At 45.7% G+C, this 27,033-nt stretch overlaps 3 protein-coding genes and 1 pseudogene across 5 annotated transcripts in view; 2 read left to right on the forward strand and 2 right to left on the reverse strand.

Annotated features, from left to right (window-relative positions):
* RECQL5 (RecQ like helicase 5) overlaps positions 1–22,657 on the reverse strand; it is a 37,024-nt gene extending 14,367 nt beyond the window's left edge. For both annotated transcript variants that reach the window (XM_080923089.1, XM_080923090.1), the window contains exons 1-7: positions 22,050–22,657; positions 19,873–19,994; positions 17,192–17,710; positions 16,578–16,683; positions 15,641–15,752; positions 13,826–13,988; positions 8,275–8,354 (exon numbers count right to left, since the gene is read on the reverse strand). In XM_080923089.1, coding sequence (XP_080779215.1) covers positions 8,275–8,354; positions 13,826–13,988; positions 15,641–15,752; positions 16,578–16,683; positions 17,192–17,710; positions 19,873–19,994; positions 22,050–22,179 — 1,232 coding nt within the window. In that variant the 5' untranslated portion in view covers positions 22,180–22,657. The remainder of the gene's footprint in view (positions 1–8,274; positions 8,355–13,825; positions 13,989–15,640; positions 15,753–16,577; positions 16,684–17,191; positions 17,711–19,872; positions 19,995–22,049) is intronic.
* ERLN (endoregulin) lies at positions 4,559–4,981 on the forward strand (the record flags this gene model as incomplete). The annotated part of the gene is made up of 1 exon (XM_080924006.1): positions 4,559–4,981. Exon 1 carries the CDS (start codon positions 4,769–4,771, stop codon positions 4,979–4,981), a length of 213 nt encoding a protein of 70 aa, XP_080780132.1. The 5' UTR covers positions 4,559–4,768.
* Positions 10,365–10,933, reverse strand: LOC308425871 (large ribosomal subunit protein uL13-like; annotated as a pseudogene). The gene has a single exon. The product of its transcript is annotated as a large ribosomal subunit protein uL13-like (transcript).
* Positions 22,658–22,920: 263 nt separating the features above from the next.
* The window catches only part of SAP30BP (SAP30 binding protein), a 31,770-nt gene continuing 27,657 nt past the window's right edge, over positions 22,921–27,033 (forward strand). Inside the window, exons 1-3 of the mRNA XM_080922301.1 lie at positions 22,921–23,050; positions 24,438–24,547; positions 26,975–27,022. Coding sequence (XP_080778427.1) covers positions 22,945–23,050; positions 24,438–24,547; positions 26,975–27,022 — 264 coding nt within the window. The 5' untranslated portion in view covers positions 22,921–22,944. The remainder of the gene's footprint in view (positions 23,051–24,437; positions 24,548–26,974; positions 27,023–27,033) is intronic.

Genomic DNA, 27,033 nt, shown 5'->3' on the forward strand with positions numbered 1-27,033 from the left:
ACAAACCACCACCACCAAAGCCTGAATGATGGAGAAGCTAAAATTCATCATGCTGCCTTTAAAACCTTTCTGTGGTGCCATGCAGCAGCCCAGATGATTGTGAGAACTAAGCAGGTGCCTTACCCCTGAGCCACATCCCAGGCCCTAGAGGTTGCCTTAAGCCAGGCTCCAATTCATGAAGCCCACAGTGACCTCTCAAGTGTGAGGATTACAGGAAATGTGCCCAGCTTGTCTTGAGCTTTTGCTTTGTTTCTATTTATCATTTATTTTTTGCTTTTCTCCAGATAGGATTTCTGTGTATATAGCCCTAGCTGTCCCTGGCTTCCCAGAAACTCACTCTATAGTCCAGGCTGGTCTCAAACTCAGAGGTCTGTCTGCCTCTACCTCCTGAGTTCTGGGGCTAAAGTTGTGCGCCACCACTAGCCACGCCCTGCTTTTATTTATTTATTTATTTTTTAAAGAAACTGGAAACTCTTCTTTGTCTCTCTCTCTCTGTCTCTCTCTCATTGGTGTTTTGCCAACATACATGTCTGTGTAAGGGTGTTGGATCCCCTGGGACTAGAGTGTTACAGATTATTGTTAAGTACCACGTGTGGGGAGCTGGGAATTGAATCTGGGTCCTCTGGAAGAGCATCTCTCCAGCCCCTTGTTTTTTTGGTTTTGTTGTTCTTGTGTTGTTTTTTAAACAATCTGACTAAGTAGCCCTGGCTGGAACTCAAGATGCAGAATCCTTCGGCACCTAATACCTGGCTGTTCTGTTTCTGCAGTGCTGGGATTACAGGCATGCTCCACCATACCCTGCTTGTCTTGAGCATTTTGTTACAGATGTTCATTTAACTGTCATGATACTTCAGTCCTGTGGATGCCATCATTGCTCCATTGACAGACAGGAAGTTCAGTCTGAGTGATACTAGATAATTTGAGCAGCCAGCTGAAAAGTGGCAAAGCCAGCCTACCCAGCTCCAATGCCCCTGCTCACCACACCCAGGGCTCAAGGCTTCTGGGATACGAGATAGAAGGTTCTAACTCTATTATCTCCACTAATCAACAACATCAAAATTCTCACACCAAAGCTGTCTCAAAATTGCTTCTGTGTGAGTAGGTGGGACTCTAGCCCCTAAGGACTGATACAGGGCTCAACCAGGCATCAGAAGAAAACCCCAGGAAAAGGGGAAGGGACTGGAAACCCCAAATTCTTCACTCCCAAATACTGCTGACTGCAAGTCCCTAGAAGCCCTTGGTTCAGGAGCAGCAGCCCAGTTCCTTCTAGACTCTTCTTTAAGCAGGATTTCATTAGCATTATCAATAGCCTTCCTGTAAGGTGGCTAAGACTGAGGCCTCTTCTTTGCTAGAAGATTCTGGTTCCTAGTCTAGCTGCAGAGCAGTGGGTACCATGGAGACCCTAAACACACCACAAGAAGCCAGTTCTCAGTTCACAAGTCACTCAAGACATGGCTCAGTGGTTAAGTGTATTGACTGCTCTTCCAGAGGACCTGAGTTCAATTCTCAGCAACCACATCACGGCTCACAACCATCTGTAATGAGATCTGATGCCCTCTTCTGGTGTGTCTGAAGACAGCTTCAGTGTACTCATATACATTTAAAAAAGCACATTCCTGTCCCATGCTAGGACAGCCCATACTTAAAATAACCAACAGCAGCCTGACATACTCAGGGATGGACAAACAGACTGTTCACTTAACTGGCGAGGAGGGAGATGTCTTCTACTGTGGGAGACAGAAACAGTCCCGCCAAGCTGGGCTGTCATAAGATTGCTGGTAGCCACAGAAGATGCACCTATCAGACTGCATCAAACTTAGGGAAGATCCAATTGACTGTCACTATCCTATGCCACTCAAGAGCAAGCCGCCTCAGTGCACAGTGGCCTCACTAGCTTCCCCATGACCTTCCCTCTCACATGGCCTCTGTTCTAACAGTAGCTGTCCTCAGTTCCTCAGAAGGATGAGACCTGCACATTTCATTGCCTGAATTTTATGCCTGATTACAAAACAAACAACAACCACAGCAGCAGCAGCACTTGGCAGAGCACAGACAAATTTTGTGAAATATTTTCACAGAAATTTATAACAAAAACTGTCATACACAAATAAGTACTACAAATTTCATATCATAAAATATGTGCATAGATTTTGTCCTAGAAAATGTTCTCCTCTTCGTTGGGCCTTGGTTCATACCATGGAATGCTGTCCCCACCTCAAGTCCTCTCTTATTTTTAACTTTGTTTTTATATGGATGTTGCCTACATTCCTGTAAGCCTTCCACATGCACACCTGGAATCTGAGGTCAGAAGGGGGGTTAGAGTCTCTGAAATGAGCTAGAGTCTTTATCTTGTAGTGTTTGTTTTATTTGAACACACCTGCAAAAGAAACAGTGTAAAATGTCATCAGAGAGGGGCCAGCAAGATGGCTCAGTGGGTAAACGTACTTGCCACCAAACTAAAGGTTCAGTTCCAAGAACCTGCTTCCACAAGTTTTCCACTACCCCTCCACCCCATACACACAGAGGCCATGGCATATACTCGTGTGCGCACACACGCATACACACAAACACAAAATTTAATGTCATTTACGAGTTTTACAAGATGTTCCAAAGTTATGTTTCTACTTGTTTCGATGGGAATATGGAGTGATACTAAAGTGGTCACAGAGGTATATTCATAGTGACAACAGCTGTCTGCTCTAAGCTATAGGGCCCTAAAGCTGAGGCCACACAGCTGGCTCCAAACTCCAACTGCAACAGCTGCACAACCTTGAGTTGCTGAACCTGTCTGTTCTCTGTCTATAGAGCTGAAGTTGTGGCTGTCATCACTGCCTCGTCTGTTTATTTGATGTCACATTCAATGTGACCATAGAAACAAGCACGACTGCTACAAACCAGTCTGGGAACAAACAGCTGACTCTTGATAGACCTGACTGAACTGAGGGCACAAACATGCCAGGGTGTGCAGCGCCTAGCCGGGTGCACTGGGCAGTCAGGAAGCCAGTGAGCTCTACACAAAAAAATGGCAAGTGGCAGGTGATCCACGGGTCAGTTCAGCCCCACAAAGAACAACACTTCCCTGAACCTGCTCATCGCCTGTCAGCAACAGGTTATACCCCAGAGGATTAGGATGATAGACACCCTGGCATCCCAGAAACTGATAGTAGGATTGCTGAGCTGTGGACTAGAACAGAAGCCCTTCGGAGAGAAAGGCCCATCTCTCTCATCTTACAGTGGGCCCTAACTCTGGCCATGGCAGATCCACATGCCATAGCTTTGAGAGAAGTCAACAGTGGCTGCCAAGTTCCAAGCAAGGCATGTGTGGTTATCCCCCTCCAGCTTCTCTCTCTAATCACAGAAACAGCTAAGGCCATGCCTGAGGCAGATACTGAGGGGAAAGGCTCCGTGTGATAAGCACCCCCACCTTACCCAGAAACCTGTTCCAGGAGGCTCCTGCCAGAACTTCAGTTAATCATTCACCTAAGCCATAGGAAGGAAGGAATGCTCCCAGTGAGTTCTGAGAGCTCTAGATGGAGATCTATGACCCAGCTCACATCAGCGAGGCTGACTGGTAGCCTGGGGCACAGACCCAATCTCTTTTCCCACCCTAACTCAGACTGACCTCTCTCAAGGACTTAAAACTTAAGACCTATAATGCCATCACAGAAGGGCAGAACACTGATGGAGGGAACGAGGGAGGGAGTGGCAGTTGCCAGGCAACCAGTCTAGCCCACCCTTGTTTGCTCTGGTGGCGGCAGCAAAGGTGTGGTCAGAGTATTTGGCAACACCTTAGGCTGCCAACAGTAATTTCTTTGAGCTGGTGCACAGCTGTGGTCACCTTGCAGCCTCTTCCACCCAGGAACCCCAAAGTCTGAGGCCGGAAGGACAGCCTGACTTGCCTTGCCCTCAGAAGACTCAAGACTATTAGCAGATGAACCAGGTAATGACATCTTTCTTCTTCCCCCATTCCTCAAATGGCTGCAGCCCCACTGATACCAGCTCTACTTCCCTAACATGGTAAGGCCTCCTGCTCCCGGCTGTCTCTAAGGACACTGACTGCCTCAGCCACGCTTTGTCCCAATCCACTGCCACCACATTAAAAAAAAAAAGACTTATGTGTATGTTCTTACACGTACACATATCCACACATGCATTCCTGGTATTCTCAGAGGCTAAAAATGTTGTCAGGTGCCCCGAAACTGGCATTACAGAAGACTGTGATCTGAGCAGCCAGTGCTCTGAACTGTTGGGCTGTGTCTCCAGCCCTACTTTTATTTATTTATTTATTTTCTGTGAAATAGGATTTTGCTGTTCCCATCTGGATTAGATTCCTGGTTTCAAGCAGGAATTCAGCCTTCTGAGGAGCTGAGACCTAAATACACCATCACCCAGCTAGGCCACTATACCGAGCTCTCAAAATGCCTCCTAAACATGTGAGAATTGGAACAATAAGAATAAGAGAACTATAGGTGTGCATTCTAGGTTCTAGGTAGGAAGCCCGCAGGGACAGGAGAAATATTCTAGCTCATAGCAGACTTTCTCAAGAATGAACCAGAGACTCAGGAGGTAGCCCCCAGCGGCTTCCAAGCAGAAAATCCCAGTTTCCATTTCTTGATGTTAGAGATTTTGACTCCGAAGACTCACCGCCTCGCAGTGTCGGCTAGCTGTGCCCAGTTGTTCAGGGAGGTGTCATGGAGAGTACCACTGGGGATAAGGCCTTCAGAGCTCTCTGCACTCAGGGCCTCTGTCTCCTCTCTTCCAGATTTCCATGGGCCAAATGGTAGCCCCAAAGACCATCCAGAAAGAAGACTTCTGGAAGAACCCCTGGGATGTGGGGGGCCTGATAGTGGTTGGCTTGTTCACCTCCACGTTCCTGCTCTTCATCTTATTTGCTATTGTGTTTGGGTGTGTGGAAAAGGCTGCGTGGAAAAGGGCTATGTGTGAAGAGGAGTCTAGAAGGCAGCAGAGACAGACAGACTGACCTGCTCACCTGCTACCAGCAGTGAGCTTCCAGTCCCTCAGGCTCAAGAAAGAATCTATGGGAACCACTGGACCTTGCTTAGGGACTGGTCAGTTAGCCAGGTGGGAAGGCTGGTGTGACACCATCTCTGGCTCTCACTCCCTGTCGCCAGCTGAACACTGTAAGCACATGGAGAGGAGCTCTGCTCTACCTCAGGTGAGCAGCAATGGCTAACAAGATAAGGGTCCTTGCCCAAGCAGCTGTTTTCAAGTCCTTGACAGAGAAGGACACAAATGTCAAATGAAGTAAAAATTCCTTTTCAAATCCACTAACGGGAGCTCATTTTTTATGCAGACATGGTTCTTCTCTATGCTAGCTTCTCTAGCAACCTCACTAAGACCTACAAGTCCTAGACGGGTCTGACCCTGTAAAACAGCAAATCAGTCTCATTCTCATGAGCTGTTTGACATGTGCCCCTAGGTTCACCACAGGACTCAGTTCCTCCACTGCTCTGCAGCAGGACCTTGAGGCTTTCCCATATATTCTCCTTCCCTAGGATACTTTGTCTCACACCTCACACTCTGTGGCTTGAATAATGCTTCCTTGTCCTTTAAAATCTCAGTCCAAACCCGACTTTCCAAATACATTCTCCCTGCCTCTGACCCCAGAGACTGAGATAGGGCATTCTGTTACCCTCAAAACAATACCATACAGGGCTAGGGAGATGGCTCACCAGCTAAGAGCCCTGGCAGCTCTGGCAGAAGACTCGGGTTCAATCCGTGGCACCCATGTGGTGGCTTACAGCTATTTGTAACTCCAGTTGCTGAGGAGCTGATGCCTTCTTACAGCCTCTGTGGGCATCAGGCACACATGTGGCACTAAGATATACATGCGGGCAAAACATCCAAATACAACATTTTTAAAAAGAAAAAGTCTTCAAAGTGCACCAGTGAGAGATTTTATGTGATTATACATCCTCGAGGAGACAAGCCCACCGTCAGTGCGCTTGACAGAGCCAGTGAAGGCACAGGAGCGACAAACTGGATGATGCTGAGCAGCTAAGCTCCTGAGTGCAGAGCTCCCACAAGTCAGCTCCGCACAGTCCCATGGAAATCTCCTCCTGCCTAATAACTGCAAGGTTAAAGTTCTACCACCAATAGGTTTCTCTGTGGCTGCAGCTCAGAGAAAATGGCTACATGGAGGAGACATGCTAAAAACCACTGGCTGCCCCACCCTGGCCTCATTTGAAAAGAACCTGAATACCTTCTCTGGTATCCCAGCCCAGTGCCGATATCCCACCCTACACACCCCTACAACAGCTTCCTTTTAGAAATGTACCCACGTAGCTGTGCTTACCCCACTGGTCTTTATCCCTCCCTGCCAGGTGCCTGCCTTAAGGGATGCTGGTGCCACCTCAGCTCAGCCTCAAACCAGAACTATTCTTAGAAAAGGAACAACCTTCTACTGAAGGGACTTTCTTCCTTCATGCATATACTGTCCACACAATGAACATCCTCTTTCATTTAAAGAACAGTGGTGACAGAGATGTATCAGCAAGGGTTACTGCACCCAAGACCTGGGAATTTCAGCCTCCAGAACCTCCCCTGTAGCCATCAGGTTAGGAGGTGTGAGCCTGAACACTGGGGATGCATCGCCAGGACTTCTCAGCCCCACAGATGTACAACCCACTGGCTTACCAAGGCACTGAGAAGAGCCAGAGTAAAAAAAGGCAGAGCCTCACATTGGATCTGTTCTATGTTGTGGCAGGTGTTAGCACTCTGGTCTCAGACAAGAACCTACTAAGATTTTTTCAGAGAAGAATGACAGCTTGAACACTCCGTTCTTTCTTTCCTCACCATAAAGAGCTCCCTGCTCAGAGCCTGAGGAGGCTGAATTTAGCATGTACCAGTGGCAAGAAGGGGCTTTGGTGGTATGGCCTTAACCATGGGTAGGCCTTGCACAGCAACCACCACTTTCTGGCATGTGGTCTGGCTACAGAGACCAAATGAGGATGCCATTTCCAGAATAGTTCAATCAATGAATAGGAGGAAGTTGAGCATCCAAATATAGAACCCAGAGAAGCAGGACTACTTCCCTCTTGGCAGGAGAGCCTAAGTACACCTTGTAGACACTAGTTCTATGTACTTGGTCATTGGCACTCTGCTTCAAGGTGAGAATATTTGTGGTAGGAACGTAACTCAATGGTAGAGGGTTTTAATATACCATGTGCGAGTTCCCGGTTCAATCCCTAACAGCACAAAAGCAAACATCCCCTCTTCACCCAAAGACACTAGTCTTACAAAACCCAAGATAACACATGTATGAAAAGAATACTCAGTGTGATAATCAAAAAGCCCAAGTTTAGTTCTGTCATGAGTTCTGTGACCATGACCTATCTGGGGCTTAGCTTATTCATCTCGGAGTCTGAGCCAAAGGCCTTGTCAGCTCTCTGGATTTTTCCACATAACAGAAAGAATGTATTTTTCCACACTGACTCCTCTTGGGCATCCTTCACACAGGATTCTAACGACTACTTGCCCAGCCACAGCCTATCACTGAACAGCTAACAGTCGCTCTCCATGGCTGGCCTATAGCTCCTGTCCCATTGCCACAGATGTAGACAAATAGCTAAGTAGGTTCCACGTACGCAGGCTGGTGTATTGTTAGAAAAGCTGATTTAGTAAAGCATGTGCGACCCCCCTACTACTACCACCAGAGATATGTGGGCCCCAAGCTTCTGTCTGGGCTCTGTTTACGAGTGAGAACAGCTCATTAGGTGTGGTGACACATGCCTGTGATCCTAACATTTGGAAGGAGGAAGCAGTCAGGATAACCTGAAGTCAAAGGCCAGCCTCTGATACGTGGCAAGTTGGAGGCCAGCTTAGGTTACAGGAGACTTCATCTCACAAGCAAACAAAACAGCATGACTTTACTCAAGTGGTAGAGATGAGATCCCATTGCTCTGGAGGGAATTGCTCATACAGCCAGGTAGCCATGAAGTAGGCAGGGGAGTGGATGGCTATCCTAGTATGGAAGAAATCCTCACACATGAGAGCCAGAGCTTCAGTGGACTCCAGGAAAAAGCTTTGCAAGCAGGGGTCCCTTGGTGGCCCAAGGGCTAACGTGTGTTAGCGATAAAGTGAGGGCTGCTAGGACAGGACATGATCTGACACTCTTCCACATCCAACATGTCACTGACCTTTCTTCCCTTTGAGGAGCAGGGAGACAATGCTAGGATTAACTGCAGGAGCCTGCTCCTGCCAGACAAATGCTCCACCAGCGAGTGGCTATGTCACATTCCTAGCCGCACTTACCCCACTTCTTCACAGAAGGTCACCAGGGCATCAAAGGCTAGCAGGGTGGCCTTATCAGATGGTTTGTTCCCCCTCTTTTCCTGGAGAGAGAAAAGGATCACTTAGTCCTCCACAATCATAGAAAGTGCTGTCACAGTCAGTAATGAAGAAAAAATGTGAAAGGACACCACTGAAGCCAGGTCCCAAGCCGGGGCCTAGGCCAGACACCGTGTCAGCATCTCTATAATATGAGTTGGACTTTCTCAATGGGCAGTTGAGAGCTAACATTTCCAAAAGGATCCTCAGGCAGTTCTCATGCAATGGTCCCGGACTGACATATGGGAAACTATGATCTTATCCAAGTTCTATACAGTAAATACATGTACAAGCTTTGGGTTCTTACAAATATATATATATGAATGAACATATATGTCAATGTACATATAAAAGGATAGACTAAACTGCTAGCCCCTACCAAATAAGTTTATGCATTATTGGCCTCTTCTATATTACCAAAGTTTCTTTTAAAAATGATCAACTTAGAGTCAGAGAGAGGCTTACTAGGTAAAGGTACTTGCTACTAAGCCTGAGGTTTTGAGTTTAAACCCCAGGACCTACATGGTGGAAAGAGAGAACTGACTCCTACAGTTGTTCTCTCACCCCCACATGTGCTCAGTGGGCATGTGCACATTTGTGCTCACCTGCAATAAATATAAGAAAAAATTCTCAAGAGATGCTGGAGAGATGGTTCAGAGGTTAAGAGCACTGGCTGCTCTTACAGAGGACGAGAGTTCTCTCTCCAGCACCCACATGGTGACTCAAACCACCTGTAACCCCAGTTTTTTTTTTTTTTTTTAAGATTTATTTCTTATATAAGTGTACACTGTAGCTGTCATCAGACACACCAGCAGAGGGCAACAGATCTCATTACAGATGGTTGTGAGCCACCATGTGGTTGCTGGGATTTGAACTCAGGACCTTTGAAAGAGCAGTCAGTGCTCTAACCACTGAGCTATCTCTCCAGTTCTGTAACCCCAGTTCTAAGGGATCTATTCCTCTCCTGACCTCCATGAGCAGCAGGCACACGTGTGCTACACATACATACATGCAAATAAATACTCATGAATATCAAATAATATTTTAAAACTTCCCAGCACTCAGGAGGCAGAGGCAGGTAGAGCTCCGAGTTCCAGGCCTGCATGGTCTACAGAGAGTTTCAGGACAGACAGGCCCAGAAAGCTGATCTCAGGGGAAGAAATACATAAAATATGTATCTGAGACAATACTAACTTTTTGCTTTTAGGTCATTCATCCCAACATACAAATGTATACTTTGTCAGGACAGGCAACAATAAAAACACTAGGAGTATGAAAGCAAAGGCTGTGATTGAACATATAAAGTAATAATGAAACTCAGTTGGATGCTCATCTTCAAAAAAGGACTAGAGGGTCAGAGAGATGGCTCAGTGTTAAGAGCATTTGCTGTTCTTGTGGAAGACCCAAAGTTCAGTTCTCATCAGCCTCATGATGTCTCACAACCATCTGTAACTGTAATTCCAGGAGATCTGATACCCACTTCAGGCCAGCAAAAGACCAAATATACAGTCAATCAGGCAAAACATTCATATACATAAAAACAGCAACTTAAGGGCTGGAGAGTTAAGAGCACTGACTGCTCTTCCAGAGGTCCTGAGTTCAAGTCCCAGCAACCACATGGTGGCTCACAACCTTCTGTAATGAGATCCTATGCCCTCTGCTGGTGTGTCTGAAGACAGCTACAGTACTCATACACATTAATCTTAAAAACAAAACAGTTTTGTGTAAGTGTTTTGTCTGCACGTATGTTGGTGCACCATTTGTATGCCCACAGAGGCCAGAAGAGGACATCAGTTCCCCTCAGAGTGGAGTTACAGAGACCTGTGAGCTGCCAGGTGGTGTTAGGACTCAAACTTAGTTCTCTGCTAGAGCAGCCACACCCCTAATATGACTAAGCCATCTCTCCAGCCCCAGGTTTGTGGTTATTCTTTTCTTCTTCTTTCCTTCCTTCTTCTTCTTCTTCTTCTTCTTCTTTTTTTTTTTTTTTTTTTTTTGAGGCACAGTCTTTATTGGGTTCACACCAGTAGTCTATTGGTCTTAAGGATCTCTGTGAACGTGCAGATTTTCTTCTCCACATTCTTTTCTGCCTGTTTCTGTAGCCTCAAGAGCTTCTTCTTCCGATAGTGGATCTTGGCCTTTTCCTTCCGTTTCTCCTCTAGAGTGGCGGTCACTGCCTGGTACTTCCACCCGACCTCATGAGCCAGACGACCCAGGTAAGCAAACTTTCTGGTAGGCTTCAGCCACACAACCTTGAGGGCAGCAGGGACCACCATCCAACACCTTGAGACATTCCAGGGCAGCCTGGCCTCTCTTGAGTCTTGTGGGGCAGCATGTCTCGCACAGTGAGCCAAAAAAAATGCGGCTCGGAGCTCAGAAGTGGTAGGGGCTTCGAGAGGGGTTAGTGTTCATTTTGGAGAAAGGCTAGATACTTTAACTTGTTTCTGTAGAAATTTCCAGAAATGTTGGTGCCCTCACAGGGTACAACCATCACCTTCCGGCCCAGCAGTACTTGCTTGGCAGTGACCGCCAGACAGCCCAGAAGATGGCCTTGGCCATTCAGTATTAGAACCTGCCCCTCCGCCATCTTCGGCAGCCGCCTGAGTCGTCTTCTTTTTTTGAGACAGGGTTTTTCTGTGTAGCCCTGGCTATCCTGAAACTCTGAAGACCAGCCTGTCTCAGACTCACAATGATCCACGGGCCTCTGTCTCCTGAGTCCTGGTATTAAAGGTGTGGGCACCACCACCTCTCAGCTTGCTGATTTTTTTTTTTTTTTTTAAGAATGTTAGCTAGGGATCAAGAATAGTGACATGGGCTTGCCTAGCACATATGAGAATCCAGCAATATTAATTACTATTCATGTGCAGTGCTAGGTTGTCGACTTGGGCCTTGTCCATGCATATTAGGCACCAGTTGTACTACAGTGGTCCCTCTGGCCCCAAACTGCAAGGTCTTGTGCTAACAGTCTTTTCCTCCTTATGGCGATGTCAACAGAGTTCCAAGTTGAACCACATGGTTACAGTCTTACATTTGCCACAATCACATTTCCTTTTTGTTACAGCTTTGTTTCCTCTGAACAACAGTTGCTTCTCCTGCCTGACTTCTTTAGATCTCAGTGTGACATAACCAATTTCACAAGACCTCAAGCTGTCAGGTCAATTTGATTTTTTTAAAACATTCTTGAGTCTCTAGTTCCTGCCCCCAACTAAGCATCTAGGATTCTGCTCCAGGCCAGTGCACCACTTACATCGTTTGTCTGAACGTGGAGTTGTGAGCTGCCATGTGGATGCTGGGTATTAAACCTGGGTCTTCTTCAAGAGCAGCAAGTGCCCTAAGTACTGAGCCCTCTCACAGCTCCCTGTGTGTGTGTGTGTGGGGGGGGGGGGTTGTGAGTGTTCTTTGTGTATATGTGTGATTGTGTGTATGTGTGTTTGTATATGTATCTTCTAAAGATTCGTTTGTTTATGAGTGTTACTTTTTTGTTTTTAATGTATATGGATGTTTTGCCTGCACCTATTTCTTTGTACTTTGTCCCAAGGGGACCGGAAGAGGGCGCTGAATCTCTTGGGACTTAAGTTACGCAGTCATCTCTGCAGTGCCTCACCCTAGGCTTTGTTTTGTTGCTGTATGTTTTGTTTTTTAAAGATTTATTTACTTTATGTATGAGTTCACTATAGCTATCCTCGGACACACCTAAAGAGGGCATCAGATCCCATGACAGATGGTTGTGAGCCACCATGTGGGTGCTGGGGTTTGAACTCAGGACCTCTGAAAGAGCAGTCAGTGCTCTTAACCACTGAGCCATCTCTCCAGCCTTCCCCTGACCCCCACTTTGTCTTTCAATGAAGTCTTTGCAAATTGGAGTTTTCTATGCAGACATTTGCGTTTTCTTTCTCTCTTGGTTTATTTTGTTGGGTTTTTAAATTTTTTTTTTTTTTTTTGAGATAAAGTATGATTCAACCTTCTAGGTTGGCCTTGAATTCATCACAAGCTGGCCTATAACTTACAGCAATCCTCCTGTGTCAGCCCCTTACATTTGGGTGGGAATCAGAAACGTGTTCAATTTGTAACTATTTAAGAGGTTGGACCCTCTGGAGGTGAAGTTACAGATGGTTGTGACCGGCCTGACATGGGTGCTGAGATAAAAACTTAAGTCTTTGCAAGAACAGCAAGCACTCTCGGCCAACTCGACAGCCCATTTTTGCTTTTCTTTTTAAAATTAGCATATATTTATTATAAATAATGACAAGTTTGTGATTTTTCATACACATATATCAGGTAATAGGCTTGCATTCAGTCAACAGAAGCATGGCAGAAGTCAATGCAGTGTCTACTCTATCACTCTGGCTAACCAGGGAGCCCCAGGACCTCCTGGCTCCGGCCCCCTCCGTACATTGTCATCTTACTGCTCTTCTCTTCAAAGCTGCCACCATGATTTATGCTTCATTCCTTCTTGAGATAAGTGCACACAGACTGGTCTTGGTTTCTGATTTGTTCTTTGTTTTATTTGCTTGTTTGTTTACCGTGGTGTGGGAACTGAATTTGTCGTTACAAATGTGCAGTATGAACTCTGCCAGTGGCCATCCCAGTCCTTTAGTTTTTTGAGACAAGACCTTGCTCTGAGGCCTAGGTTGACCAGGAACTCACTACTTGGTTGATTTTGACCCCTCAATCTCCTGAGCTCAGAATTACAGGTGTTCACCAACATGCCCTGCTGGCTTTTGCTTAAAAATCTTGAAATGTGTGCTGACAAGATGGCTTAGCAGGTAAATGTGACTTGATTGCCTTCAAAGCCGACAAAATGAGATGGACCCTCAGGACCTACTTGGTGGAACGAGAGAACTGACTCTTGCAAGCTGTCCTGACGTCCACACGCATTCAGTGGTGATCCCACCACACCAATGTACATTTAAAAAGTCACCAAATAATTAAAGGTGTTGGTGCACCCATTGTGGGTGGTGCCATCCCTGGGCTGGTGGTCTTGGGTACTATAGGAAAGTAGGCTGAGCAAGCCAGTAAGTAACATACTTCCACAGCCTCTGCATCAGCTCCTGCTTCCTGACCTGCTTGAGTTCCAGTCCTGACTTCCTCTGGTGATGAACAGCATTGTGGAAGTGTAAGCTGAATAAACCCTTTCCTCCCCAACTTGCTTCTTGGTCACAATGTTTTGTGCAGGAATGGAAACCCTGAGTAAGACAATAGCTAAAGAAAAACCAGAGAACATGGGAAAACACTTATGTAACAAAGCTCACTAAATGAAGGCAAGAATGATTTTGGCTACATTTAGCAGCACCCACACTCAATGGTAGACAGCTAAGCTGAATGCTGACATATCTAACCGAGCTTGTCACCAGCAGCCTACTCACCCTCCACACCATTTCCCCACAGATACGGGTTCCTGGCTGGGATTCCTCCTCTAGCTTACACAAGCTCTCTCTGGGGTCAGCAATGAGCTATATGAAATGCACTGGTGACTTACCTGGAGTTTGGCTAGTTCTTTCTTGATAAGGAAGCTGACTTGGTCTCGGTCATTCCTAGAGTAATACAGGCGGCACCAAGATGGTTTACCATCCCTGCCAGCACGGCCAGACTCCTGGTAATAGCCAGCTATGGACTTGGCAATATTCCAATGAGCAACAAACCTGTAGGATTCAAAAGGACATGATGATGATGGAAGAGCTGTGTTCTGGGAGCAGTGATTCTGTCAGAAGAGTTTGCTCCATCGTGGTCAGCTACAGGGAACTAACAAGTGAGAGACAGATTCTGAAGTAAACCAGAGTCATCTGGGTGAGACAACTGTGGTACATCACAGGCCTCTCTGCCATAGAGCAGCCCAACTTAAGAGGCCATGGCACAAAGTATGGGAAAATTCTAGTAAAAATGGAAATTTAAAAAGCTCACAGCCAGGACTGAAGGGATCCTGTGGTGAAGAGCACTGGCTTCTCTTCCAGAATACAGGGTTTTACTCCTAACACCCACATGGCAGCTCACAGCCTTCTCTAACTCCAGATACAGGAAATTGAATCTTTTTTGGTCTCTGCAGGTACCAGGCACACCAGCGGTACAGAGACACACATGCAGGCAAAATACCCATACACAAAAAATAAAATGGAAAAACAATAAACCCCTTAAAGCCAGAGGCCAGAACAAATAATAAATTAAGAACAGGCTGGGTGTGTTCTAAAACCCTCTAGAGTATTCAGGAGGTGAATCTGAAAGTTTGAAGCCAGCCTCGTCTACATGAGGTGGTCCAGGCTAGCTAGGGATACACAGTTAGACCCTGTCTCAATAAATAAAGATCAGAGGCCAGAGAGGTAGTTCAGCTGTTAAGAACTGTACTTCACTTATAGACATCCCGAGGTTTAATTATTAGTACCCATGTTGAGTGGCTCACTCCAGATCCAGATCCGACATTTCTGGCCTCTGCTCGTACTGCATTCACACACGTGCACACAAACGCCACAAGATAAAAATAAAAGTCTAAAAAAGGTAAAATTGTTGCTCCTCAGTTGTATCTTATTATGAAGTACTAGTGCATCAGTTACTACATCCGTTTAACTTGTTAGCATCACCTGACTCTACAGATGGTGAAGGAGCTGGAGAGAGAAGTCTGCATAAGAACACCCAGGGAAGGAAGAACAGAGCTAGGATCTGAGTCTAAGTGTGTCTGAGATCAAAGTTTGCTCCTAACAAGCCGTAGCCAACTGGGGCTCGACTCCTGATTCCATAACCTGTGATTTTTCAAGTGTACAAGTTCTTCCTGTCCGGTGACATGGTGAGGCCTAATGGCACATATGCAGAAATGCTGTGCAAAAACCATAAAGGCCTTATTGATGGCACTAGGATAGAGAGCTTCGGGCAGTCATCTAAAGTTTCCCAAAGTCAGACCGTGGGTGGAAAAAAACAACCCTCCCCCAGAGTTGCCAGAGTGAACCTCAGAGGCTCGGCTGAGCCCCAGCTCTTAGGGACGGTCAGTAATCGGTTAAGGGAACCTTCACCTTTGACTCTCCATAGGGAAAGGTGGGGACAGTTACTTACTCCAGTCCCCTGGCAATTCTACCTGAAGGATGGAGTCAACCAGACTCTGTTAATAAACAACCTGATAGCATGCAGCCCGGTTCCCTGGGGAGGAGAACCACGACGCTCAGAAACTGTAAGCATTCAGGCAGCATTCTAGGGATTTCCCCAGGAGGCTTCCCTCCTCAGTGGCACTAGGCATACACATGGACTTGGGACTTTGTACACAGGACTAGGCAAGCCCCAACTGGGAACAAAGGCAAGAACCAGAGCTTACCGGACATTAGCTTTGTCCACTCCCATCCCAAAGCTGATCGTTGCCACAATTACAGGGACCTTCTCCTCCATCCACTCATTCTGTACCTGTGTTCTGTCAGAAGCCTTCAGGCCTGGAAGGGAGGGGAAGGCAGAGGAAAACTCTCATTTCCCATGGGTTTATCATTGGAGTTATTCTGGGTGTGGTAGTGTCCTGGACACTTAATATATTGCCTGAATCCATCACTTCGTATCTATATGACATTATAATAGACACTAAACCTCACAGAACCTTAACTAAGACAGCCTGGCATGGTGGTACATGTTTAATTCCACTACTTAGGAAGCAGAGACAAGAGGGTCTCTGTGAGCTCAAAGCCCGCCTGGTCTACATAGTGAGTTCTAGGACAGCCAGAGATACATAGTTAGACCTTGTTTTAAAAGACCTCAGCCCATGACTGGAAAAGAATATTTAATAAAAATGAGACCTAAGAACTTAACGTCCATAGGTCTCAAAAGTCTGTGGTCTAGATTTAATTTTTTAATAATACCTGGGCCCACAAAAAAAAAAAAAAAAAAAATCACCTGTGGCTACAGCTGCTCTTCCAAAGGACCAGGTTTTGATTCCCAGCACCCACATTACAGTGCTCAACTTTCTAACTCCAATCCCGAGGGATCCAATGCCCTCCTCTGGTCTCTGTGCATACTAAGCATGCACGTGGTATACAGACAAGCAGGCACACAGGCACTCACATAAAAACAAAAGCTTTGTCTGCTGCTGTTCTGCACAGGACAAGAAGAATTCAGAGCTTCTACTTTTTAGTGGATTAAGTATATCACGTTAGCTCTATATGAGTACCTAGGAATAGGTGACAGATCACCTGATATTCAGAATCCATAAGAAATTCTAAGAAGCATGGGACAGTGAAGAGGATCAAGAGGTCGGGTGTACCCCTTACCTGCGTGGTAAGCCTTGGCGTTCACACCCCTGCTGCTGAGCTCAATGGCCAGTTGTTCACAAGCTTCTCTAGTTCTGCAGTAGACAATGCCACAGCCAGATGATGACTGAGCATCAGAGGTGGGAGAGTGTCAGTCAGGGGAGGATGGAACAAACAGCCCACTCACTAGAGCACAGCCCTCTTGAAAAGCTCCACACTTTCCCTCACCAATGTCCCTATCTTCTCTAAGGCTGGACAGACAACAGGGCTCATCACTTTAAAAAAAAAAGCAGGACCAATCCTGGCATAGTGGTGTATGCCTTTAATCCCAGCAACAGGGACAAGGTAGATCTCTGAGTTCAAAGCCAACCTGATCTAAATTAGGGGTTTCCATAACACCTCTCTCTGAAAACCCTGTGTAGGCCTACCAAACATGCAAGAACTGTTCACCTGCCTCTCACAGTAGGATCCGGGACCAGAGAATCCCAGTGAAGAAAGTAAATGCTACGTTTAATAAAGAGGGGGAAAAATATCTCTGTATACAACTTTTAAGGAGTCTAGCTAAGAGATCTAGAAAACAGTAACTGTGTCTGTGCTTCAGACAGCACTTTGGCCTCTGCACCCCAGCACCTCACCCCGTTATCAGCCTTCTGTCCAAGAGCCTTAAGGCAGAAGTCCCTCAGATTGCCATAGAGGTCAGGAATCAGTTCTTTGAACTGCACATCATAGAAGAGGTTGGCTCGGAAGCAGGGAGTCTTGAAAGAGGCCACTGGCTGCTTCAAGTGCAGGGCAGCAAACACATCCTCTTGAACCTGAGGGGTGGCTGTAGCCGTCAGAGCCACGCATGGGATGTGTGCCAAGCAGGAACGTAGGGCACCCAGACGTAAATAGTCAGGACGGAAGTCATGTCCCCACTGGGAAACGCAATGAGCTTCATCCACCACCAAGTAGGAGACCAAGTTCCGGGACATGAGGGAATTCAGGGTGGGCTGGAAGGAGGCTGAAGCTGCCATCTCCGGGGTGATGTACAAAAGTTTGGTCCGAGGCTTTTCTTGCTCCAGGTCAGACAGCAGCTCCTTCCTCTCCTGTACCGAGAGCTTTGAGTTCAGGGAACAAACTTGTACTTTCAAGGCCAGCAAGTGGTCTACCTGGTCCTGAGAGTGGAGAAGAACATGCAGTGGACCAACATTAACCCTCAGGACCAGGCAATCAGCACAGCATCTCAAACATGGACCATAATGGCCCCCATTTACCCTCCAATACCCTCTCTGGCCAGGAGAAAGGGTGGCAAAATGGATGGGAGGACAGGCTCTGGGGTCAGAGGACCTGGACCTATAGTTGGCTCATTTAACTGCCAAATGCTGAGACTCCGTTCCTTCTCATTCACCACACTCACACCGCTGCCCACACAGTAACTACCTGACATGAGATGGAATGAAATGAGGCTTTTCTCCTCAAAGGTGAGATGGAAGATGATGGAATAGGCTTCGTGTCTTAGCACTTCAGATACAGAAACGAGAGGACCAGGAGTCTGAGGCCAGCCCTACCTACATGTTAAGTTTGAGGCCAGCCTGGGCTATATATGACCTTGCCTCAAAATTTTTTTAAAAAAGAACAGAATAAGGGTGAAAATGATGGCATATGCCTTTAAACTCAGGAGGCAGAAGCAGGTGGATTGCTTGAGTTTGAGGCTAGCCTGGGCTATATATGACCTTGCCTCAAAATTTTTTTAAAAAAGAACAGAATAAGGGTGAAAATGGTGGCATATGCCTTTAAACTCAGGAGGCAGAAGCAGGTGGATTGCTTGAGTTTGAGGCTAGCCTGGGCTATATGTGACTTCCAGGACAGCTAAAGCTACACAGAGAGATCCTGTCTTGGGGAAAAGAAAAAGAAAAAGAAAAATGAGTGAAGTGGGTGCACATACACTCTTGGCACAAAGCCTTGCTGTAGTGAATACCCACTAAGTATTAAAGTGTTATTGCTGTTCTCAATCTCTCTACCTGTGTGTACATGGCCCTTACCCACATGGCTGTGCTTCCCCCGATCCTACCAACTCATCTGCAGGACAGACACTGATGAGTTTCAGTTTCTCTCCACCTCGTTTCTGCTGCACATCCTGTACTGTGCCACAATAGAACGGAACACCAGATGGTCCCCATATCAACTCACCAGCTGTCCACCCATACCCTCTCTCCTGTTGAGTACACACAGGAGGAAATATATGCACGCACAGATATGGCTCAATCCTTTTTTGAACAATAGCAGAAGGAAGGAACCTCAAACCAGATGCAGCAGCACATGCCTTTAAGCCAGCACTCGGGAGGCACAGGCAGGAGAATCTCTTGTGAGTTCAAAGCTAGCTTATATGTGCAACTCAAAGGCCAGCCAGGGCTGCACGATAATATCCTATCTCAAAAAAAGAAAAACGGGGCTGGCAAGATGTTTCAGCGGTTAAGAGAAAGAACTGACTGCTCTTCCAGAGGTTCTGAGTTCAATTCCCAGAAACCACACGGTGGTTCACAACCATCTGTAATGAGATCTGATGCCCTTTTCTGGTGTGTCTGAGGACAGCTATGGTATACTCATATGCATATATAAATAATCTTTAAAAAAGAAAAACGAAATGGCAGTAACTTACTGTGACTCACCACAGTGATATGCACTAGTGAAGAACTCTACAATTGGGCAGTAGAGAAACTCAATATAGTTACCTAGGCAAATCAGAGAAGAGGCAAAGACGAAACAAAGAAGTGAAATTTCTTTAACTTGTATGTGTGTTTTGCTTGTATTTAAGTCGGTGTACCGTACTGAGGCCTGGTGCCTGAGGTGGTGAGCCTTCATGTGGGTGCTAGGAAGTGAACCCTGATCCTTTACAAGAACAACAAGTGCACTTATATAGTGAGCCAACTCTCTAGCCCAAGATAGTGAAATTTCCAGCTGTAAAATCCTTTCTCTTCAAGCTAGAACTGGGATTTTATAGCTGGAAACTTTACACACCCATAATCCTAGCGTTCCTGAGGTAGATGACAAGAATGGAAGTCCAAAGGCAGCCTAGGCCTTAAAAAATGATGCCAATAAGATGGATCTGTAGGTAATGGTATATGAGTAAAGCACACTGAAATAAATTGAAAGTAAAATTAGCAGGGGACACAGTGAACTAACAGGAGGGAAGGACAAGAGCAGGGAGCAGGGAAGAGGATGTGCTCCACATGCTTATCTGAAAACTGGGGAAGAAGATGGCCAAAGCAAACAAGCAAAACACTCCCGTCCCTCATGATCTTTTTGGGGTTTCATGTACACTCCCTGCAAGACTCACCTGAATCAAGGCAATGAGAGGAGAGACTACAATGGTGATCCCTTTGGCCAACAGGGCAGGGAGCTGATAGCACAGAGATTTCCCTGCCCCTGTGGGCATGCACACAAACACATCCTTGTCACCTGCAAAGACAGCAGAGAACATTTCAATAGATCCTGACTGCCTCTTGCATTAACGCCTTTGAAGGAGGAATTTGTTTCCTTTGTTATTATTTATTTATTTCGGTTTTTTTCTTTGAGACAGGGGTTCTTTGTGTAGCAGCCTTGGCAGTCCTGGAGCTCAATTTGTAGACCAGGCTGGCCTCAAACCCCAAGATCTGCCTGCCTTCTGAATGCTAGGATTAATGCACTACCACACCTGGCTTTTTTTTTTTTTTTTTACTTCCTTTCTTTTTTGGAAGAATTTTGACTACTTAACCACAGCTGGCTTGGAATTTGCTCTGTTGACTGAGCTGGCTTTGAACTTGATCCTCCTGACTCTGCCTTCCAAAAGCTGGGATTACAGGCCTGTACTGCTAAGCCTGGCCCTGGTTGTTGTAAATCAGAGGAGAATGTAGGGAAAGCCTCTAGCAGAGCATTTGCACTTGGGAATGTCTTGGTATAACTTTTGCTTCCATTTATTCCCTTCCCAACCCTTTCTATGTAAAGGACCTCGGGAGACCTAGACATTTGGAAAAAACTGCTCCTAACAGTGATACCAAGGCAGCTAAAGAAACTCCATTTTGTGCTAGATACCCATCTGTCTCTGACTCAAGTTCCTGGAAGATAAGTTCCCCGAAACCTTGACTCCTAGACCCCCAACTCAGAAACATGCAGCTGTGACCATTTGCTTGTTCTGTATTGACTAGCTGCTGACTGTGGCTTCTGTGTCTTGCATATGCAGGCATTCAAGGACTATTTAGAGGCCACCTTGAGGGTGCTGTGCTACAGAGCTATTAAGGTACAAGTGGATCTAATCTTGGCAGAGCAAAATAGTTTTTGTGGATTTTGCCTTTAAAAGCCCTTACTTACTTCACCCACCTCTGGGCAGCACGTCCTTGATTTGGGTTAGAGACTGCGGCCCTGTCAGCTTTACTAAATTTGGCTAATTACAATCTAAATGGAGTCTGGGAGTCTTTTATGGTAGTCTTGAACTTCTTAACAGTACAAAAAAAAAATTAGGGTAATAAGAAGGAAACAAAAAAAAATTTTAAACAAAGCACTGAGTGTGGTGGCACACACCTTTTATCCCATCACTCAGGAGGCGGAGGTGGGTGGATCTGAGTTTCAGGCCAGCCTGGTTTACAAAGTGAATTCCAGCACAGCCAAGGCTACAGAGAGAAACTATATCTCAAAAAATTAAAAAGTAAGAAAGCATTCAGGAGGTATAGGTAGAGGAAGACAGAGCTCTGGAAATTTGAGCAGCCTGGTCTACATAGCTAGTTCTAGGCTGGACAAGCAGCCAAAGCTGCATAATGAGAACAGATTTCAAAAAACAAACCAAACATGGCTTTAGTAGTCTTGAGCTGCTAGGATATGAGTGTTCGTATTAAACATCCAGGAAAGCAAAGTACTGGGCACACCAGGGGTAGATATCCAAGGCTATTTACCACTCTGAAGTCTGTCAATAAGCCTGTTATTGGTAGGACACTGTTGCTCCCATCTGGACAACTTCAGTCACCCTATCTCTAGCTTACAGTAGTATTAGTCCCTTCTTTTCTGCCTGGAACTCAAGCTACTCAATCTGTATGTAAGAGGATTACCTAGGTCACTGACAAGATTAAGCATTACTGCCACCCCTGCTATTACTTTGCACAGGAACGAGAACGGGAGTCTAGACACAGACGTCAATGACAATCTGTGGGTCTGGCTATGGAAAAACAAAAACAAAACAGAACAAGTGTGAGTGGTTCTGTCCAAAACTGGTAGCAGGTTACGAAAGCCCACACCTGTAATACCAGTACTTAGTAATCCAAGAGCAGAAGGACTGGCTCAAGTTTGAGGCCAACTTGATGTATACAGAGAATTCCAAACCAGCCAGGGCTTCAAAGACTATCAATAAATAAACAAATATATACCTACCACCAATAAACACCCCCTAGCTTTACTTGTGAAAAATTTCCAAACCAGTAATGGATACAGGGTGAGGAAGTATAGAGTCAACCTGCAATCTGCCAAACAGGTAGCTTGATATGTTACCTTTCACTACAGCCATGGTCGCACTCTCTTGTAAAGGTGTTTTAAAAGAATCAAACCCAAAGACTTTCTTCAGGGTGCTCCGGACTCGCCGCTCCCGGTCGAAGGGAGTGGAGAAAGGACGGGCGCTCATCTTTGCAAAAAGCAGCAGCCAAGAGATTAACGCAAAGGCGGTCAACGGCTATCCCGAAAAACCCTCTTCTCCACTTTAAAATACAGCCTATATTCCTTTTGCAGTATAATCTGCTATGTTGCATTTAAATATATCAGTCTCAAACAGTAAAAGTGAAGGTTAAGTGGCTTCACACAATACATCCCTGAGTAATTAACATTACTTCTCCCCTTAATGAAGAAAATAGAAACAATGAACTTTCCAGGCTAGGAGAACAGAACTTGAAACTGGACCACAACAAAGCCCACAAACGTCTTCAACCCCGACTGGAGAACTTGGAATTTTTTTCCCTAGGGTCCTTGTTCTAGAAGCAAAGCCATAGAGACCATTCTTCCCTCCAAGAGGCCGACCCCCCCTTCCTCCTTTGAGCCCCCAAGTTAACAGGTATCGCCCTTCGCCAGTCAAATGCTCCCCAAAATGTCTGACTCCAGAGTCTTTTCGGCTGGCTCTGCGGCTTTTTAAAGAACACTAGTCCCTAACTCTAACTCAGAAGCCAAACTGCCTGAGAATTCAGTGAAGTAGAAGCCGCAAAACCCTTACTTCCGTCCCGTGCCGATGACGTTTTCAAGAGCTGAGCGTAAGGGGCGGAGCCTCGCCCAGACGCGGCTCTTTGATTGGTTTTCACTCGGGCGCGGGGTCTCCTGGGATCCGGAAGAAGTTGGATTTCACGTACCTAAATCGGCTTATGAGTCATAGGTGTGAGCCACACCGTGCTGTGGGAATAAGATGGCGGGGAAGAAGAATGTTTTGTCGTCTCTAGCAATTTATGCGGAATATTCAGACCCTGAATCTGATGGCGAAACTGGAGTCGACGCTGTGGGCGGTGCAGCTGGTGAGACTTGAACTGGAAAGGGGGATTGGTATCTGCTATGGTTAAAAAAATGCTGCTTCTCTTCTCTTAGCGGGGTTTGGAAAGAAACGATGCTCATTGTGCTCCAGGTATCAGATCCTGGAACCCCAAAGCGCAGTGGATGTCCTAGGTCAGACATAGCGTTAGAGTCTCTGGTACGAATGATCTCTCTTTCTGCGATCCTCTGGACAAGGCATCATGCTGACCAGAGAATGGACCATCAGTGTCTTGTCGAGACATCACAGTCCCGTTGTTTGTGTTTCGTTAAATTGATAACTTAATTCTGTAGATATTTTTTTGTAGAATGTGCTGGACAGCCTTTTAAGGCTCTAGGGTGATTCTGTTGCTTTGTGAGTTTTCAAAGCCTGTCAGTAACCCTGTTCCCCTCAGACTGCAAACCACAATGGGAACAGATTTCTTGAAGGAATGAATAGAGGGAGCCAATTACCTAATAAACAGGAGCTTTGGGTCTTCTCAGCTGGAAAGTGGGGGTAAAACAATGAGGAAAACAGTCTTGCTCATAGAAGGCAGTTTTGAGGTTGCATATGACACAAGACAGAGATGTGTATGGTATGTCAAAGCAGGAGTTTAAGCAACTGACTGGGCTGGTTCAAAGAGGGGAAGGCTTTAACTGGCCTAATAGACCAACCGCATATAATAGACCCACCGCATATAATAGACCCCACCCCTTGAACTGTTGGGAATCAAGCCCAGGGCCTGACACATGTTAGGAAACCACCCCACTACTTTGTTGCTTCCACAGCCCATACTAAAAATACCAGAATATGAATTTAATGTTTGATTTTTCTTCCATATACAATGATACATAGGAAGTGGGCCATGTATGTGAGTTCTGCCCAAGGTGAGCAGAGGGAGGCATCAGCTCTTCTGAAACTGGCATTTGTGAGCTATCTGTTGTGGGTACTGGAAACCAAATTTGTCAAACTCAGAGATTTGCCTGGCTCTGTCTCCTGAGTGCTGGGATTAATGTGCAGGCACCAAACCCTGCACATTATGCACAAGTATAAGAGCCATCCTCCAATACTCCTGTTCTTGTTTGTTTTGAGACAGGATCTCTCTTGTCCTGGCTGTCCTGGAACTCAGTCTGTAGACCAGGCTGGCCTAGAATTCACAGAGACCCTCCTGTGTCTGCTCCCAGGTGCTGGGTTCAGAAATATGCGCCACCACTCATGGTACCACCCCAGGTCTAAAACTGTTCTTCCTAAGTACAAAAGCTAATCTGGGCCTGTAGTCATTTTCCTGAGACTTAGGTCCCTTTTTTATCTTCAGAAATAATCTTGGCCATCCAATTTTCAGGAACATGTTTTTATTCCCTCCTCCCTCTCTCTCCCTCTGCTCTTTTTTTCAGAGGAGAAAGGTGGCTTGGTATCTGACGCCTATGGAGAAGATGACTTCTCTCGACCAGGGGGTGATGAGGATGGTTATGAAGAAGAGGAGGATGAGAACAGTAAACAGTCGGTGGGTAAATCTTCCAGATCCAGAGCTGTTCAAACACTATTCCATTGCATGGTTAACTCTGTCCCTTTTCCCTTTTGGTTTGGAATCAGTTGGTACCAGTTGGGGATGTGGCTCATGGGAGACTGCTTTGCAGAAGCCTGTCAAGGGCTTGATCCCCAGCACCACAAAAGAAGAGAAAAGTTAAATTAGTTGGGTAGTAGAAGTTCTTTTTGTAAATTAAATTGAAAAAAAAAAGTTAGGTTTCTCCCCCCAACATGGACCATATATTATTAGCTTTTGAATTGAACTTTGGGGGGGGGCAGTCTTTTGTTTTCTTTTGTGTGTCAGCCTCTCGAGAGCTGGGGATATAAGCATGCTGCACTATGTCTAGTTCGGTTACCTTTTGTAACCTTAAGTGTCCATGGGTATTTTATGTTGCTTTGTGAGCTTAACTAATCTTCCCACTTGTATAAATATTCATCCTAATTTAGTGTGGCATTTATGTATCTGTAATCAACTTTGCATTAATCTTGGTTGGGGTTTATTCAAATGCTTTACTTTCTAACAAGGTAAGGAAGGGACATTTTCTCATTATCATCCATTTTGACTCTTTGTTATATTCCACTTGGTGTTTTTGTCAGAGTCCCCTGGTTCTTGATCACAAAAACTTCCTGGAAGTAGGTGTAGGTAACAATGAAAGAGGACTGTGTCCTCGTCATCAAGACAGAAGCATTTATGGCACGTAGCCACATGAACAGTGCAACTTGGAATTTTAAAGTCTGGAAGGGAAAGGGGCAAGGAAATTCAGGCTATTGGTTATTGAATCTAGCCACTTAGAAGCATTGTTGATTGAAACACTCACAACAAGCCTTATTTTGTTGTCGTTGGAATTTTTTGTTCTATGTTGATATATAAATGTTAGCATTAGAATGCTTTTTAAACTAGGTGTAATGGCCCATGTCCTGCAATTTTAGCATTCAGGGTGCTAAAGCAAGAAGATTGAAGATTCAAGAGTGTATTTCTGTCTCAAATAAGTAAAATTAAAGACGATGGAGCTCAGCGGTACAGAGATGACCTAACATTCACAGGACCCTGGGTTTGATCCCCACACCACATAAAACAACAGCAAAGAAAATATTTCACAGGTGTATTCTGTATTCTCTTTTGAGAATTTTTCTTGCCTTTATCCCACCCATTAGTGATAATACAAAGTTGAGTAAAATTGCTAAGAAAATGTGTGTGGAAACCAGAGTGTTTGTGTGTAGCAGGGTTGAAGCCAAGGGTTGTTCCCCAGCATCAACCACAGAAATTAGTTGTGGTTCATGACCTGAAACCCCAGCATGAAAGAATGAGGATTAGAAGTTCAAGGTCATTCATAGCTAGAAGGAAGGAAGGAAGCTTTGTAAAGTTCTTTGGATTTCCTCGTGTGTGTGTGTGTGTGTGTGTGTGTGTGTGTGTGTGTGTGTGTGCACAAGTTCGAGTGTGCACACATGTATTTGCATTCGTGTTTTTAAAATACTAACCTACATCTGCTGTCTGTCATATTCAAATGATGTATGATAATTTTAGTTTAGTTTTTTTCTTTTAACCTTTCTTCAGACCACAATGTGTATATTGGGGACTATGAGCATTCTGCCAAGTTCCATCTTTGACTGTGAGGTTGGTTTTATTCTGAGAGAGCTGTGAAGGTGGTATCGCAAGTTTCTGCTCCCCTGGCACCGTCTAGGTTACTTGTCTAAAAACCTTCGAGGAGTTTGTTTGCATTAACATCTGCAGTGCCGTGGCATGTTTGGGTTACAGTGTATAAATGGTTCACATCTGCTTCTTAGCTTTTGACCCCATGGAATTGTGGGCTTGCATTAGACAATTCAGTACTCCCATGGTTTTGACCAAGGCAGACCTCCTTTGGGTAAGGAAGAGGGCTGAGAACAGTGAGTGTAATGTGAGCACCCCAAAAGGCTGACCCTCACCCTTTAGTTTTCCCCTCTCCGGGTCACTTGGTCTGGTGATTTGATGCCCTCCCTTCCAGTGTGTCAGTGCTGCTGGCTTGAGGTGCCGGCACCTAGGTGCTGGGCAGTGTGATGGTTGTGGGTGTGAATGTGGAAGAAGTGGTAAGAGAATTCATAACCCTAGCTCTAATAACTGCAGCCTGACCTGGCAGCTGTGGGGCATGTTGCATCTTCCCTCTCTTTACAGTTTACAGTTTCCTTCAGGAATTTTCATCGATGTAGATGATGACACACTGATTTTGAGCTGCTGATCCCCCACCCCCTCCAGACCGTCTCCTTTTCCTTTCTTTCTCTAGTTCTGGGTTGTGTGGTAGGGAAGGATTCTTGGTGGGGTAACTCCTGCTAGGGAAGCCTGTTTACTCCAGCCATTGGTTGTGTATGTGAGTCTCCCCAGGCCCAATCCTTTTAAGTTTAATCCTCTAAATTCTTTGTCTTGTAGGAAGATGACGATTCAGAGACTGAAAAACCTGAGGCTGATGACCCAAAGGTATTTGGTGT

This window comes from Micromys minutus, assembly GCF_963924665.1.
Source record: "Micromys minutus genome assembly, chromosome: 10".
NCBI classification, from domain to species: Eukaryota; Metazoa; Chordata; class Mammalia; order Rodentia; family Muridae; genus Micromys; species Micromys minutus.